At 41.5% G+C, this 17,101-nt stretch overlaps 1 protein-coding gene across 1 annotated transcript in view; it reads right to left on the bottom strand.

Annotated features, from left to right (window-relative positions):
- Positions 1-786: 786 nt before the first annotated feature.
- The window catches only part of LOC306791609 (plakophilin-3-like), a 28,658-nt gene continuing 12,343 nt past the window's right edge, over positions 787-17,101 (bottom strand). Inside the window, exons 7-13 of the mRNA XM_079288410.1 lie at positions 16,861-16,969; positions 15,209-15,373; positions 12,906-13,085; positions 12,629-12,782; positions 11,767-11,962; positions 11,312-11,399; positions 787-3,456 (exon numbers count right to left, since the gene is read on the bottom strand). Coding sequence (XP_079144536.1) covers positions 3,415-3,456; positions 11,312-11,399; positions 11,767-11,962; positions 12,629-12,782; positions 12,906-13,085; positions 15,209-15,373; positions 16,861-16,969 — 934 coding nt within the window. The 3' untranslated portion in view covers positions 787-3,414. The remainder of the gene's footprint in view (positions 3,457-11,311; positions 11,400-11,766; positions 11,963-12,628; positions 12,783-12,905; positions 13,086-15,208; positions 15,374-16,860; positions 16,970-17,101) is intronic.

Here is a 17,101-nt window from a genome sequence, read left to right as displayed (position 1 = left end):
TAAATGGGCGGCAGGAATATAAGACATTTATCAATATTTGTTTGCAAAAAGCCCCCGAATTAAGATATTTTAACTCAACGCATTACATGTGACGGACATGTAAAGCATTGAATAGAAATACCATGAATTAGCGTTAGAAATCTATAAATTGTTTTATTACCAGTAGGCCAATTCAGATTTTTTTCATTGTACATATAGCATTTAGCTTAAAATGCGTTCATAACAATTAAATTATATGTGCATAATAAAGCAAAAGTATAGTCATAAGTATAAATGATCTTATCAGTTAATGTAGCTTAATCCGTGGAAATACATCATTATAGTAGTTGTTAAATGTGTATTAATGATCTAAATCCAGTGGGGTAAAGACTATAACATTTCCCTCTGAAATGTAGAGTAACGGTAGAAGTACAAAGGTGTAGAGGAAATTACTCAAGTAAATCATTTGAGTATATAAGAGTGACAGTCCACCACTGTTACGATTAACTGTTTATGGGTGAAAAACTGTTGGAACATGCGAATGGAACCAGAGAACAGAATATTTAAGTGACGCGTTGTGTCCTTCGCAGACCAATGTGAAAACATTCACATCAAACTGCCTCTTACTTCAGAAGGCAGAACAGAAAAGGTCAGGGATTTGTTCTAAAAGACCACAGCTTGCCCCAAAAAGTCCTGCAAACTTTACCTTTAATCATTTTCGGGGGGTTTTCAAGACAAACTGGGCTGTCATGAATTTGTACAGTTACATGACCGTAAATACAAAAGAAACACAAAAGAAACAGAAAGTTCAATCTCAGAAATGTATTCAAATCACACACAACACAATGTTGATCAAGACCTACTGGCTTTTGAAATTTGTTCATGTAGGCCGCGGAGGGTGGATAAGCACTGTAGCGAAACACCGATCAAAAACGATTTACATATCTTCCAGTCAAGACCCTAATGGTTTTTTTAGGGCTTTTATTCTGTTTTGTTCTGTTATGAAGCCTCGAGTTCAGCGATTTCGCTTTCGCCATCTTGGATTTGGACCAAATGCCATGTTGGTTTTTTCCGCAACCAATGAACAGAAGCCACCATAATCGGAATGCGGAGGAGTGACGTAAAGTAGTACGTAAAAGGGTGTATACGGCTCTGTTAGCAGCAGCTGTCAATCACAGTACCCCCGCCCTGAAGCATACTGTGCTTTATTGTCTATTTCACTCTAAAAGGGATCATAGTTTACTAAATGAACATCATGCTGTATTGAATAAGACTTGAAACTGGTGATTGAGACCATAAACTCATGTTTACAATGCTAACTAAGGTAATAAATCAAGTGAGAAGTAGCGTCATTTTCTCATAGACTTCTATACAATCAGACTTCTTTCTGCAACCGGAGGAGTCGCCCCCTGCTGGTCAGCAGAGAGACTGCGAGTTTTAAGACACTTTGGCATTGGCTTCACTCGGCAGAACCGCAGGGGTTGAAGCCCCGGTCTCCAGTTTTTCCCAGTACACATCTAGGCCTTTCATTCCCCGGTCAGGCTGGGCCCCTCCCTTCCTCCATCTGCTAGTTAAGTGGTCTGCTACTGGTCTGCAGTTTCCTCCGGCAGGTCCGAAGGTTACAGCGCTCTCCCCCACACGTCCTTCTAGAGAAATCCCCTTGTTGGCTCCTACTGGCATCTCAGCAGACATTATTGTGAGGCTTCTCCTTTTAATTTAACATTGTTTGACTAGATGAATTATATATGACAGAAGAAGAGTCTGTGATTTATTTCTTAAATGACACACTATTTTCTTTGATCCTATTCCATTGCACATACAGTATATTTTTCTAGGTTATGATTTACCTCATTGTGAGCTTCAAAATACCATACTGTGAAGACAGGCTAAATGCCTTGTTTTGGTTAATTTGCATTTTGACTCCACTTTTAGTGCTTTGGTCGTATTTCTGCACTGCTCATCTGTGGTCAAATGCTGAACAAGCAGTTGTTTGGCCAATCATTTGTATGTCTGGTGAAGTGTAGTTGACGCTCCTGTCTTAGACTGTCATGGTGGCCCCTCATGCTGTCGTCCCACTTATTCTTTTATCAAATGATAATCAAATGCATTAGTTCCAGTGCATAAGAGCATTCACAGGAAAGATAGAAGTAACAAATAGGCAGATAAACAAAATGCGAAACCTCAAATGAACAAAAGGTCCTCCTTATTCAGAGCATTAGCAGCAAACAATTATTTGCTAAGTGAAGCTATAGTGGAGTAATGTCTAGCTGAGCAGAGAATGAAGTCACTCTCCCTCTGTGTGTGTTATCTGAGTTTCTTTGTTGACATAGCGGGTCCGGCCACGCTTGCACTTTAGTGCATGCTATCGCGGCTAGCTAGCTCATGGCCACCGCTCCGCACTGCGCTCATGCGGCGGTTACGACTGATAACGCCGTCCCGACCGACAGTGTCCCACCCTCCGGTTCCCCCACAGGTAAACACTGTTAGCTCTGTCAGTACTGTTGCTGTCGTTTGCACCGTTAGCTGCGAGCCGCCGGCTCAGCCGTTGCCATGTTGAGAGCCGTGTGGAGGCAATAGATATGCTCAACATTTTTAATTTAGCACCTTTCAAATGAAACCTGGAGCTGCTTCCTGTTTCTTTTTCAATGAAAATGGCTACACAACGACTGTAACGTCTGAAAGAAAAACACGTCTGAACTTCTTCGTTTAAAAAAAGACTCACAAACAGCCATGCTAGCTTCTCTGTGAAGCTGTATTTAAGTACATTGGTACTTTGAGCTAAATGCCAACGTCATCATGCAGACATGCTCACAGTGACAATGCTAACATGCAGACGTTTAGCAGAAAAAAAGTTTACAACGTTCATTATCTCAGCTTAGCGAGTTAGTATGCTAACATTTGCTATTTAGCGCTAAACACAAAGTACAGCTGAGGGAGATGGGAAATAGTTTTTATCTAGAAAGATACCATCCCTAGCATCTGCCAGCCTTCTCTAACCATTTACAAAAGCACATTTTGTCTGTCTCTCTCTCTCTAATGTGGACATCATTTATATAAATCAGCTATCAGCGACATTAATTCAAAGTAATTGGAATCTGTGTCAAAAAAAACACATCAGTCAAACCCTAATACACACAAAGAGTAGTAGTTTTGGGGGTGAAATCCACTGTGTGTGTGGACACCATGAAGTTCTCGTCATCACAGGCTATCTGCTGCAAGCTAAGCCAAGTTAAACACAGCCACCTGAAAGAGGACAACACTTTGAAGTCCATCGCTCCATTGGCTCTGGTCCATTGCTTTTCTCTCTTCCTGTAGGTCCATTACAGTTAAATCAGCTCTGCTCATTAAATCCGACTGTTGTTTCCCGTCTTTTCCTCGTGGCAACCGTGACGCTGAGGCCAAAAACTCGGAATGAATCACATCACGTGCTGCAGCCTAGACGGTGACATCTGTGAAGTCTTGTCTGGCAAATCCTTTCTGAAAAACATGGACACAATACAAACAAGATAAGGTATATTATCTTCATTATTTATCAAATAAATGAGGAAACACATTTTGACGCAACACACCAACCTACTTAATCGTGTATATTCTTGTCTGCCACCCAATTTGCTTTTCATATTACACAGTTTTTTGTTAATTTTCTGTTTAATCTACAGTTTTTTATTGGTTTGAAATTTTCACGTCTGTATTGTTAGTTTGTTTTAGATGAGGAAATATTTGGTCAGGAATGGGAAAGGATTCGCCTTCTGGGGACCAGGAATAGCCACAAAAAGCAGTTTGTTTGTACTGTGACTGTGTACTGTGACGGTGAAGACTTTTGTGAGAACTGCACGAGATTGGCTCGAGGACAGACACAACGGGATATCTACCAAATGTAATAACTTCACCATGGCCACCTGGCTGTCCGATAAACATGGCTTTGGTTTTGCTGTGTCAGGTTTAGTGTGTGTGTGGTGGTGGTTGGGGGGGGGGGGGGGTATACAGGGGAAACAAAACAGTGTTAAGGGACTGCCAGGTCCACATAACCAAACTCTCCTTTTATTCATCCCAGAAGGCACGAAATAGACAAAAGCAAAACATCTCGGGCCAGATCCTCAGCATTCCTGCTGCGAGTGGTCACTCAACAACTAAAGCTCTTCAAAACTCAGGCCAGACAGAGGCAGTTGATGTCTTCAGGAGATAAAGCAGGGATCCTCACAAGAATGTAGAGAGAAGGAATGGGGTCACCGTGTTAGACCGCTTTCATCTTTCAAATTATGTAAGTGTAGTTTTGATAGTCAGGTTTTCTTTATGAGTCATTGCCATTTACAAAATACAAACCCTTAACATTTGAGGCATTAGAGGAATAAAGTGTTATCTAATTTAATCAGTGTGGCATTCCACAGCAGATTGGTAAAACACCCTCCATAAAAGGGGCCGCTCCTCTTGTTCTTGCCGAGGCCGCTCTAATCTTGTTAGCCACTCACTTTGGATCTTTATCAACTTCATGAATTTGTGAAAAAAAACAGCTAGTGCTGAGTTGTAACATAGTGTCTGATTTTTGAGTTCATTCCCAATTGAAATAATTGCAAGCATTGCCAGGGGTTACATCCACACACGGTCTTTCAAAATGAATTGTTCACAAGAACAACATCTCAGTTCGAAAAACAATTAATTGGTTAGGTTAAGGTTTCTGTTGAAATAAGAACATTTGTTATGCTAGGTTAGGTGCGCAATTTAAGTTAATTAAGTATTGCAATGTTATGTGACGTTACATAACCCACATAATGTTATGTAACATTACATAACTTAAAATAAGTCAACGCTTGACTTTTGCTTTCACACGGAACAGTGGTCTCCTGGGTGAAAGTCCTATATTTTTTGATCTATCCATCCCCAAACTCCTCCCTTCACGTACTTATACTACGTCACCTGGCCTCCTCCTTCATTACCGCCATTAATATGGCCACGTAGAGCGTCAGTTGGACATAAAGGGCCACTGGTGCTGTATATTGTTTTCAAAATAGTCACAAACAAATGATTACCGTATCTATCTGCTGGATGTGTAAATACACCACTCTTTGCTAATATATATATTTATATATATATAGATATATATAGATATATATATATATATATATATATATATATAAATGTCCTATTATGGTGTTAATATGTCAGTGTTGCGTTTACAGTTTGTTGTGCTGCCAAATAAATCAGGTAATTTGTTTTAAATCTTGGGATTAGAGAGAATTTTTTCATCCCTCAAATGTGTAGTTTATTTTGAGGAAGTACTTAGAATTATAAATCAAGCATGAAAAACTATTGGTCTTTGGAGGATTGTCAAACTAACAAGACAACAGCCTTCTTCCCCAAGTATCCTGACATGTCTGACAGATTTTTCATCATTTCACAGATACTTTCGATCTGCTGTTAATACAGTGTGCATGGCTATCACTGTATTCTCTCAATCTTTTGACAGAAATGATGAATCAAAGAATTTAAAACCGAATGTTTGGAGTAAAAAAAATGCATCACGAGTCACCACTGACAATGTGTGGCATGGCAGATTGAGAGGAGAAGAACTTTAGTAACTCCACAATCGAATTACCGTCAGCTAGAGAGAAAACATTTTCATTTGCAGAGCCAAGTATCCACAGATAAGTATCCACAGATAAGGCACGGCCAGAGGCTAAAAACAGGCTTTCAGGACAAAGAAAAGGGGGGAAGAAGAGGGCCAATGGGAAGAAAGGAGTGGAGGTCAAATGGGATATAAAACAGATGTGTGCCGACGTAGACGATAAAACCATCTGGTGGAGACAAATGTTTGGAGCACAATGTCAGCCAACACCCACACATTCTGCTCTCCATTTTAACTTCACCCTAATGAATTCATTCACATAAACACCAGCGTAAAATACCACATGAACATTGTTTTTGACACTGCGAGTTAAATGTAACACTTTTAAAGGGCTCGGTCCCACTGCAAACAGAACTCAGTACATCTGTGGGGGGGATTAGGGTTGTTGGTAACAATAACCATTTTACACAACAGCCATCATTCAGATATATATATACCGAAATCAATGCAATATGTAAATTTACAATTTACACACAAATGTGTGAATTCCACTCGACTCCTGTGTGTTTGCAGGAGTTTTTCCCCATCAAGATTTAAACATGTTTAAACATGACCTCATTGCTCTCATTTCTAATTTCATAGTTCATCAAATTGATATTTTTCAATTCCAGTTAACATAGCTGAGAAAAAATCGGTAATTTAATTCAGTATAAGGCTTGCTCTCATGCTTTAGCTGTCTAAACTACTACTGTGATATTGCTATGCTAGCTGTCAATTCAGATTTTGTGAGATAAAAAAAATTATAAAATGTACCAATTGATTTGATCAAATTCTGTGAAGATGAGTCATCCAAAATATTCCTACGTTTGTTATTGTTTTGGTATTAGAAGCTGAATAGATAGCCAGAAAAGACAAGTGCTCCCTCTGAGGACACGTTTTGCTATCTCGCACAGAAAAGTCTTGATGACAATCTTTAAAAACCTAACAGGAAAAAGGTGTTATGGAAAAACAAGATAGGAAGACATCAGTGGTGTGACGATACCGTGTCTATTTAAAGCCCTGTTTAACCACAAAGTCAATAAGACAGCCCTAAACTTCGCTAGGCCTCTTCAAGGCTGATATAAAACAAATAGGTGTATACAGTTAACCATTGTTGGCTGCGTGGTTTCAGAGGTTGTTGCTTTAGGCTACGCATGGCTGTAATCCACCAGTTAACAAGGTGGAAGAAGAAGTAGAAGCTGGTAACCCGAGACAAAACAAGTCGCCATGGCCATCTAACCATTGTACGAGAGAAAGATTTATTGAATTTTGCCATTTCCATAGAGCTTTTCTAATGTGATACTTTGAAATGTGCATGAAACTACATCAATGGAAACATGGCTTGTGTTAACTGATACAACATAACCATTGTTACCAACCACAGAATGGCAACAAATGACTCTTGACTCAAATGATGAGTTTATCTTCTTTCTAACAATCACCAACTCTGGTTTGGTCGAAACAAACCCTTTTAACGTTGTGTTGGATGTGAAAATATGCGGCTGAGCAGCTGTGATTCTTCAGAGGCAGACCATGAGATGAGCAAAACATCGCCCAAAAAACCTAACCGCCGATGTCCTCAGCCAATCGCCCATTTCTTCATCTAATCCCCCAACCCTATCACCAACCATGCATAAACAGGACCACTACCAGAGCCAATGTCCTTGAAGCCTCTATTACAACACTGGGGGAAAACTATTTTAATGAAGACTTTTGTAATCTGGTTTCTGAGTCTGAAATCATGTTTACCCAGAGCAATGTTCCCTCTAATTTTTCATGTGTCTGGGCATACACACAAGCTCCCTGAGCACACTGAGGACCACTGTGAGCAACATCAGATGTGCACGCTGTGGCCACACACCAGTATCACACCTGTTCAAAACCTTGGATCATAGCAAGTTACATGGCTTATTAAAAGAATCAAATTACAGCAGCAATTTTCACTAGTTTACTTTTAATATAAGTGATTTGACAAACTTTAAAGGAAAAAGACAAAAATCTTGTTGTTCATGAGATGTGTAGTATGTTTTATGTGAGAGTCCTGCTTGGCCATGGGAAGAGTCTTGCTTTGGCCTGTGTGAGGTCCTGTTGTGGCCTGTGTGAGGGTCCTGTTCTGGAAGAAATGATACATATACACCTTTCAGACATAACATTTTGTTCACATTAAAACATTCACATTTTGCACAATGACGTGTGCTGTAGCTTGTGTGATACAGTGTAAATTCCTGTAACTCTGTCTGTAAAATATGTAATTACTCAGTTTTTTATTATCATTTCTACTCCCCATAAATTATCTAGTAGTAACATAATTTAATGATTAATATCCAGTGGTGTATAAAGTACTCAAAAGCTATACTTGAGTAAAAGTAAAGATACCTTACTGGAAAACTACTCAAGTAAAAGTAAAAAGTCACCTCTTAGAATACTACTTGAGTAAAAGTCTTAAAGTATCTGATATTTATTGTACTTAAGTACAAAAGTACTTAAGTATCAAAAGTAATTTTCTGATATTAAATGTACATCATAACCTGAACATTAAATGAACATCATAACCTGTTCATTGAAAGTAAAAGTACAAGTAAATGCTGTTAATAAAAAAGCAAAGGGTCAGAATTGTGAGAATTATGAAGTTTATTCTTTTAAGTGCTGTGGCACCATGACCAAGGACATGAGCTGTGTTGAACATAATTGGGTTGCTGTGATCCATCCAGGAGCAACAATGTTAAACATAATATATTGTACATAAGTATACTTTTGCATCTACTATGAACTTATCATCATAATTCTCCGTAAAGCAATATGACACTATGAAGGAGTTGTAACAGTGCGTTTATAAGTCTGCTCATTAGACTAGAGGATATAGAGGACAAATGCATAATATTATGTTCAGCAAAACATATCCACTTGATGCATCAGGTCAGTGGTTTGAGAAAGGACGCCTGCCTTGTAAACTCCTATGGGCCTGATTTGAATACAAAGGTTTTGCTCAAGCTGAATCTGCAATTGGGCGACTGCTACCATCATAACTCCATCTGATCATCCACAACATGACTCAAATATCAAAACATGATCAATACTAAAGTAACAACACAGTCATTACTTGAAACTGAAACATGTCCTGTTCATCTTCAAAATAAGTTGGTTTTCAAAATTGCGAGAATTCCGTCTCGCTCATCATGGGCTGAAGACTAGTCCTGCGATGCTAAATAGCCTTTCACAGGCCGCTGAGGCAGGTAGAGGTGTGTTCAGCGTCACAGACAGCTTGCACACAGCTGCGAAGAATTCCCCGAATGCTGCGCTCTCGCGGCTCCTGTCAATCCGTGTATATAGCTACAGCTAACGTTAGGCAACTAGTGCTGCACAACTGTCAACACTTCCTCAGCTCACTAACTCGCTAGCGATCCACTGGTGTTGGTCTTCGTCACCACCGTCGTTTGTTGCGGGAGTAGCAGGTGCTTCCATTTCTGCTTCCATCATGAAATCAGTCATCGTAGAGTGGAATTATACTCAGGTAGTCGCCCGCTAGCTTATAGCATGTAGCATCCTGGGAATCACTGGGAATCAAACACCGCGGCTTTGAGAGCACTTGTTTGCAATTGTGCATTAACGTGACTGACCAATGATTTAACTTGCTGCTAGGACCACTGATTCAACAAACCTGCTTGCTTGCAGTCTGTGTTCCACCACAGTCCCCGACGCTGCTCTCATGATTCATTTTGTTTCTAAAGATAGATTTGATTTTGTAGCGAGTAACGAAGGTTTCAGGGGAAATGTATCGGAGTAAAAGTATCAGTTTTCTTTGCAAAATGTAGTGACGTAAAAGTAAAAGTAAACATAAATATAAGTAGTAAAGTAAAGTACAGATACCCAAAAAAACTACTTAAGTACAGTAACGAAGTATTTCTACTTCGTTACTATACACCACTGTTAATATCCATAAGTAAAAAATCTTAATAAATGTCACTAGAATATGCACAAATCTGACTTAAATTTTACCTTATTTTTCACGTCTGTCCTTCTCACTTCTCCAATGGTTGTACACTTTGTCCAGGTTGATGGCTTCGTCTGCTTCTTGCTTTGACTTTATGTCGCTGCCCGTTCGTTTCGCCATGATAAGGGGTTAGCATTTGCGTCTCGTAACTCCGCCGCACTGTTGATAGCTAGCTAACCTGCACGGCGCGAATGGGCAGGGCAATAGTGTCAATGCTATGATTGGCTGCGTAGCGTAAGTGAACCGAATCGTATCATTGGCTGGACACCTGTCACTCACTGAGTTACGTTGCAAAATAGTACAGAAAACAAAATTATTATTATTATTATTATTGGTTTAATTGATTAGATAAGATTAGGACTAATATTAGATATTAATTAATACGTTTATGTTGAATTTTATTTTATGCGCTGCATAGATTTTCTTGTGCGCTGAGAATGTGCGAGCAGTGCGCGATTGCTCAAGCGCGCAGCTTAGAGGGAACATTGACCCAGAGCCACTCAATGAGGTGGCTCTGGGTCAGTGGGCGTTGACAGCACTGTAGAGCTCACTGAAAGCAATTAGTGGCTTCCTCCAACGCTCAGGACCAAAGCCAAAGGCCTTTCAGTTTCCGTAATCTGTCTCTTCTTATGATGGATGTACTTAAGAATGTGGTCCTTCTCTCAAAACACTGTAGAAGAGAAGACCACAGTGAAATCACCGGTACGAGTAACCAGAAGCGCTGAGAGAAATAACAGCCCCCGCTGCAGGAACTCTTCAGCTGTTTACACTTCAAACAAACTGTGGTGCATTTAGGAGCTCAGCTGTGCTCCGTTCCTGTGGTTGCTCCACTGTCAGAAAGAGACAAAACACTTACTTCCAGCGCTAAAAAATGAACAACGATGTGAGGTCACATGGATCCGTAGGTGCTCTACGGCATGGAGCACTCTCTCCAAATGCAAGCTGACATCTCAGGATATAACATTAAAATGTGTCAATCTTCTGCTTGCACCCTTTAATTCTGTAGGACGTAAGGAGCAATTATTTCAACCTCAATTTTTCCCTTTTCAAGGCTTGGGGTCCAACTAGGACACAGATGTTCACCGTCTTTTAGTTTAATTAGTATATTTTAAAGTTTTGCTCGCATCAAACCCCGTTTCCAGATGAGGGACCTGATGAACTCACTCTACATTACAGCCCATTACCAAGCAGCAGACACCGTTAGCAACCAGCTAGCTGGGTGAACATAGTTGGAGCATTTAGCAGCTAAAGCGCCAGATATTTCCCACAGGAGTTGGTGGAGACCAAAAGAGAACTACATTCAAATTGGTGTAATCGATATTTTAGCCCAAACCCAAGGTGTCCACAGACATTCATACCTCTGTACTGTGTGTATCTTGTAGGACATATCACTGTTTTTAGACAAGACTAGAGTAAATTCTAGTTTTGGTCTGAGCTGTACACAGGCCTGTAAACCCAAGAGAGAAGAGAGGGGTAACCGTAACTCTAAGTGTCTTCGGTGACTGACAAAACAAGTCATTTGAAGACATCCCTTTGGGCTCTGTGAAATTCCGGAGAGCATTTTGTTGAGTTAGCAAATAATCAACAAACTTTCTCATCGTTTTGTCTTTTGGCCTAAAGCAAGATTTCAAGTTCTTGTTTTTGCTGCGTAGCCATGTCCCTCTCCCTGACATGTCTGCAGCACAAAATGTGGATGATTTTGTACTTTGTATGTTGGCCTCAGCAGCAGTGGGTCTCACCAGTTTGTAGTCTCTGTGCAGTTTGTTGTACTGAAACATGTTGCAGAGGACAGTTGAGGCCGCTCTGGCAGCTTTTAGACTCCCAGAACTAAAACAAGACACAGTGGAAGACGGTTAGAAACAAGCAGGAAATACCAAAGCCGAGACAGGGGGAGTAATAAACACTGACATACGAATTAGCAAAATGTTGTATTTTTCCATGGCCAATGGCCAGAGGGGAGAGCAGTGACAGCTACAGAATGTGGAAAGTCATTGACAGCAAACATAGGTCACAACTTACAAACTGAAAGATTGTATGGCCTAAAAAATATTGACCAATTATAAAGAGTGTGAAGTAAAGCTTTTTCCACTTTTCATAGATTTAACATTCATGGTGAGTGAACAACTTTTACTCATCCTGCTTTCCATTCAGCTTTGTTTTCTCACTGGTCAACACATGCAGAAGTCAGTCTTACCTGTTGTCATGGATTGTCTTGATGCCGATCAGTTTCGGCAGGCCGTTGAAGTACGAGATGTCGCGGGCTGCCAAGGAACTGCAGGTGACCAGGTGATTGAGGGCTCCGCAGAGGTTGACCACCACCTCGCAGGACGGCGTTTTCTGAAGGCCATCGCTGGGCAGCTTGGACACCAGAACGTTCACCATGTTCTTAGCTGTGAGGACAAAGATTGAGGACGGTTTTCAGATAAAACCTCTGACCTTTGAAAGGTCCTCCTCTGTCGTTTGGTTCGTTCAGACGGCACTCTTCCAACAGCTCTTTCCTTTTGTAACGTTTAACATTTGGAAAGATCCATTATGCTGTTACGTTTACATTCCACTCGGGAGATTATCATTTCAACACCTACATTACTGTTGGCTACACATAATACAAAGGAGGAGTTCTAACTAGTATTAGCTATGTCCCTTTGATGGGTCCAGCCACCGGGCCCAAGTTGACTCTCAGCCGGATTTAAGTTGACTCCGTCCGTACTGGATCCAAGTCAACGTTCAGCCGGGTCTAAGTTGACTCCCTGACCCTGCAGGGCCAAAGGAACCTTGTCATTTTTAATGTATTTATTGGGATGCTTTTTAAATTTAAATGTGTTAGTTTGTCGGTGGACCAGCTATTCCTCTTTCAGTGACAATCCGCTCCTCTGAGTTTTGCTCAGCAGCCCTCAAATAGCAAATAGCTTACCAGTTTAAATATCCAATACTCACAAGATACACTAGTGATCTGTCTCCATAGAACTGAAGTGTAATTATGAACCACACACATGCAGACAGAGTTTCCAGCCCAAAGAGGGCAGAAACACCGTCAGTAATCCTTGGCTGTGTCTTACCCATGTAGTCTTTGCTGGCGGAGTGTCTGGCCAGGTTTCTCAGCAGGCCGGTCAGGGGCCTCAGCTCCATGTCACTGTTGGTGTCCAACAGATCCAGCAGGATGGGCAGCATCCTCTCCTGCTCCACCACCACACCGCTCAGCACTGAGGCCCACTGGCAGAGAGGGGCAAAAGATCACACGAGTCTGTACCAAAAAATCTGACAATGTTATGATTTTAATTATGGAATGTGAATATACATGCGTAGTTCACATTTCTGTGGCGTGTGAGATCCTACCCTGGCCTCTCCTGCAGTGATGTTCTGCAGGGCTCCTATGGCCGCCTCGCGGCAGTTGGAGCTGCTGTCGCTGTTCTGCAGAACAAGCTTGTACAGCGCCACCACATTAGGGTGCCACAGCCACTCAGCCCCCTTAGGCTGCCGGGACACCTCGGACAGTATGGACAGATTCTGGTTACGCTGTGGGGGAGGAGGTGAAGGAGAGATCAATATTATTCACCACTCTCACCGAGTTAAATCTTTTAACCGACCAACAGTCCTGATCAACACAACCAAATATTCATTGATTTTCAGAATTGTACAGTGTCTTTAGATCGCGCCACCGTTGTTTTTTATGACACAATACAAATTTGACAAGATTTGCTGCAAGCAAAACCATAGAAATGGTAATTTTCTGTCTAGATCTGTGCAAAAAGGATCGATTGAAGGTATCGTTTGACTGGAGAAGGTCCGATACTACTAGCTACTTGGTTATTACGGTTGATACCTCAAAGGTATCGAGTACTGATACCCAGCCCTTGATGCACAAGCGTTACGCTAATGTTAGCTGATGTTTCCAACTGACTCATTTTAAAATGAGAATCTTGTAAAATGGGTGTTAAATATGCACTCAATCGCTACATACAGGACATTGTGCTAACGCTAAAGCTACATGCCCCATGCAAAAAGTCATCATCCTCAACAGATGCTGACTCATGTAGAAGCCTTTGTAAAACAAATAATGAGAGCACTGTTCTTGTATTGCTGTCCTAGTATACTAAGCATGATAAGGCACCATGACAACCCTGTTTGGCTGCACAGCTTTTATACTTGGACAAAAGAGACTGAGGTGAGATTTATTCATCACATTTCAAACGTAGGTTTCAATGAGAGCGTTAGCACATAAACAGACACACATACTGCTTTCTCTTGTGCTTTTGGTTTTGGGAAAGCTTAACAAGACACCGCCCTCCGAACTCTTTAAATGCAGAGTATCACTCTCGCTACAGAACCCATGTGCATTGCATCAGTTTGTGGGGGGAAATAAAAAGCTTGGCAGGCCAGCAGTGCCAGTTACCGTTGCTAAGCTATGATAGTACAATCACCGCTCCGGGGAGGGGCTTAGCACACGGTACATTTGGCCATTGGGTTTTCAAGATATTCTGTATCGGACTAAAGGCAGGTCACAGCAGTCTAGTCAGGAGTTGTCAAGATATCTGTGACTATACAGATCACTGTCCTCAGACCCGCTAAAGTGGGATATAAATCCTCCCTGTTCAGCCTCTCTGTAACCTGGCTAATGATCTGCTCTAAACAAGCATGTCTTATATTTAAACAGGTACTCTAAGGGTGACTATGAGAACATACACGTGACGGTGGGCCTCTCCATACTCCATACATACTCTCAGCAAGCATCCGCTGCTTGCCGTTGAAATGAGTAATGTGATCTGCCGATTGTGTGCGTCACACTGGAAACTGATCGTCCCCGAGGATCCGAGGCCACTTCTAGAGTTTCTATCTGCCGGGACACTCATTATCTGGAGATTAATGAGATACCTGAGAGAGCCCTGACCTGCTGGATGTCACCGGCTTGACTGTTTCAGGCTCCAAAAGTGCAATATCTTTAAAATCACTTGTACGAAAATGACTCATTGTCTGATAATGATGGTGCATCTGACAAAGAGGTGAGGTGAGGTAAGATGCATGTGCACGGGCAGTGTGGTCTGTATCTGGGCTACATCGTTTGAACAAGACAGGCAGTTAAATGACCTGGATACACACAACCTGCATACGATACAGGCAGATCCCCAGTGGCAAAATAAGTCGGTCTGACATGTAAACATTGAGTATGTTGCTGAGCGTGCGGAATAAAAAATGGTTGTGTGAATGCTGTCTGTAGGACACCAAAAGGGAACGAGATCGGTAAAGAGTCAGCAGAAAACAGTAGAGCAGTCATAAAGATGTTTTCAATATCTATTATTATCTATTATTATTATCGTCTACAGCCCTCATTAACATGTATAACTTTTTCGTTTTTTTTTATTTCGATGGAAAGCATTGGCCAATCACAAGTAGACAGCAGGATTAGCAGTTAATTGATTATTAAATACTTTGTTAGACTTTTGATGCAGTATTACTAGATGTTTTTGTGGCCACTAAGGGAAACGGAACAACATTGACATATTATCACCTTCTAAAGCTGTTACGTAGACCATCAACAGCTGACGGTTGTCTATTATTTACCCATCTTGCAGACACAGAGCATCATCAGCATTGAAATTGTGTTTCCGGTGTGTGATTTCATGACGTTTGATGGATCTTACCTCTGTGTTTTTTTTGTTGTACAGAGTGAAGCAGCCGATGGCCTCGCCCTTCCCAGAGGCAGAGGCTCTCGTTGGGCCCTCCAGACGGAGTCGGACCGAGGGAGGAAGCTCCGTGTACAGCTGGTAGGACAGATTCCTCATCACACACAGTGAATTCTCCAAACCCTAAACATGAAGACAGATGGAGAGAAGAGACGAACGGGGGCAGAAGTGGCAAATAAATAACCAACCAACCTGAGTGGATGCTGAAACATGTTAACTGCACAACTGGTAGAATAAGCTCAGAAGCTCATACTCTGATCATATGGAATCTAATTTGAATGCCTGATGTCCTTTGATGTAACAGATTACTGAGGCATTGAAACATCTGTTTTGAAGTGGGGTTGTATGAGGTACTCATGCATAATTAGTGTACTTCCTACAGTAGATGCGGTCGGCATGCCCCCAGTTCAGAGAGACAGAGAGGAGTACCAGCACGGGAGCAAAGCAATCGAAGCGAATCAACATCAATTGGAGCGCACGCTATATTTAGAACATTTTCACAGCTGTACCTTGCCGTCAGACAGCTGTACAGTCTATGTTTTCGATGGGGAACTGTAACCGTGGTTCTCACCCTGTTTCCAGTTAATGAAAGTCAACCGTAACATTTTGTTCGTCTAAGAACGTCTTGTTCAGCGCTCAATAGCAGTTCCACCCTCTCGTGTCACTTCTGGATAAACAACAAAAACAAAATGGCGACAGCATGAATGCCAAACTCGAGTCTTCAAAACCGTAGTGCAGAAAACACTGTGACTACTTCCACTTCTTATGGTGAATACTAGACTACATTAACCTTTTCCCGCTTCTCCACATTGTTCAGATTTTGGTGAAGAATTGAGATGAAGTGTGACATTTCCAGAACAGCCACCTTGTTTTTCTCCGAAAACCGAGGACAACCCCCATGGCATGTTCGTCCAATCAGATCCAAGAAAGGGTTCGCGTTGATGTTTAATAGAAGCAGTGTGTTTATCAATCATCTGCACGTGGTTAAATGTGTATCCAAGTATTTCCCAAGAAAGTGTGAGTCTGTTTCCTGTTGACAACGCCTGATGAAACAAGCCAAACCACAATGAGTGGGGAAGAATGTAAGAGGAACAGTACGGTAAGTACGGTTTGTCAGATTTATTAGCGGTACCTATTATATCACTGTGTCAGAAACATATGTAGTCAACATTTATCTGTATCTGATTGGACTCGGCAGGTTGCCAATATTAAAGGACTTGGATCGGGATCCCTTGTAAACCAATTTAAACCAATGGGCTTGGGGTTGAGTCCAATGGACAAGGTAGGGTAGTCAGAAAGTGTTGAGAACATAATTAAACTTCACAGTGTTGGTTTTGGTCTTGGGTCCTTCGTTGACAATAAGAAAAGCATAAAATAACACATTCCTTATTCTTCAACATAAATACATTGTTAAATATCCTAAAATACCGTAAAGTCTTTCATTTGGTGTAATCTTGGCTTTTTGGTCTCCAGCTCTGGTGGCTGGTGCTCTTAGCTACTGATGTTTTGAAGGGTGACGTAGCCATAACGACCATCGTGATTTTCTAATCAGACATCGTTATTTACGGTGTGAAAATGTCACAGGCTACAGCGGTGCATGTCGGGGTTACCTTGTCGTCTGCCCTCTCCTCTTGTTGAATGTAGGACACCAGGGAGTCCACCAGGCCTCGCATGTCTCTCATCTTCTGCCTCGTCCTCTCGTTCACTGAGCTCAGGTTCCTATGCACACAAACACACAGATAGAGACATAAACCCACGAGGCTATCCGAACGTAACGCAGTGAAGCTGTCTCACTGGAATTCATCTCGGAGGGATTTTATGAATCTCTTCTAAGACCCTTCAGTAGCACCT

Source organism: Melanostigma gelatinosum (assembly GCF_949748355.1).
Source record: "Melanostigma gelatinosum genome assembly, chromosome: 2".
Lineage (NCBI taxonomy): Eukaryota > Metazoa > Chordata > Actinopteri > Perciformes > Zoarcidae > Melanostigma > Melanostigma gelatinosum.
The sequence above is the reverse complement of the archived record's forward strand: the minus strand, read 5'-3'. Positions and strand labels throughout refer to the sequence as shown.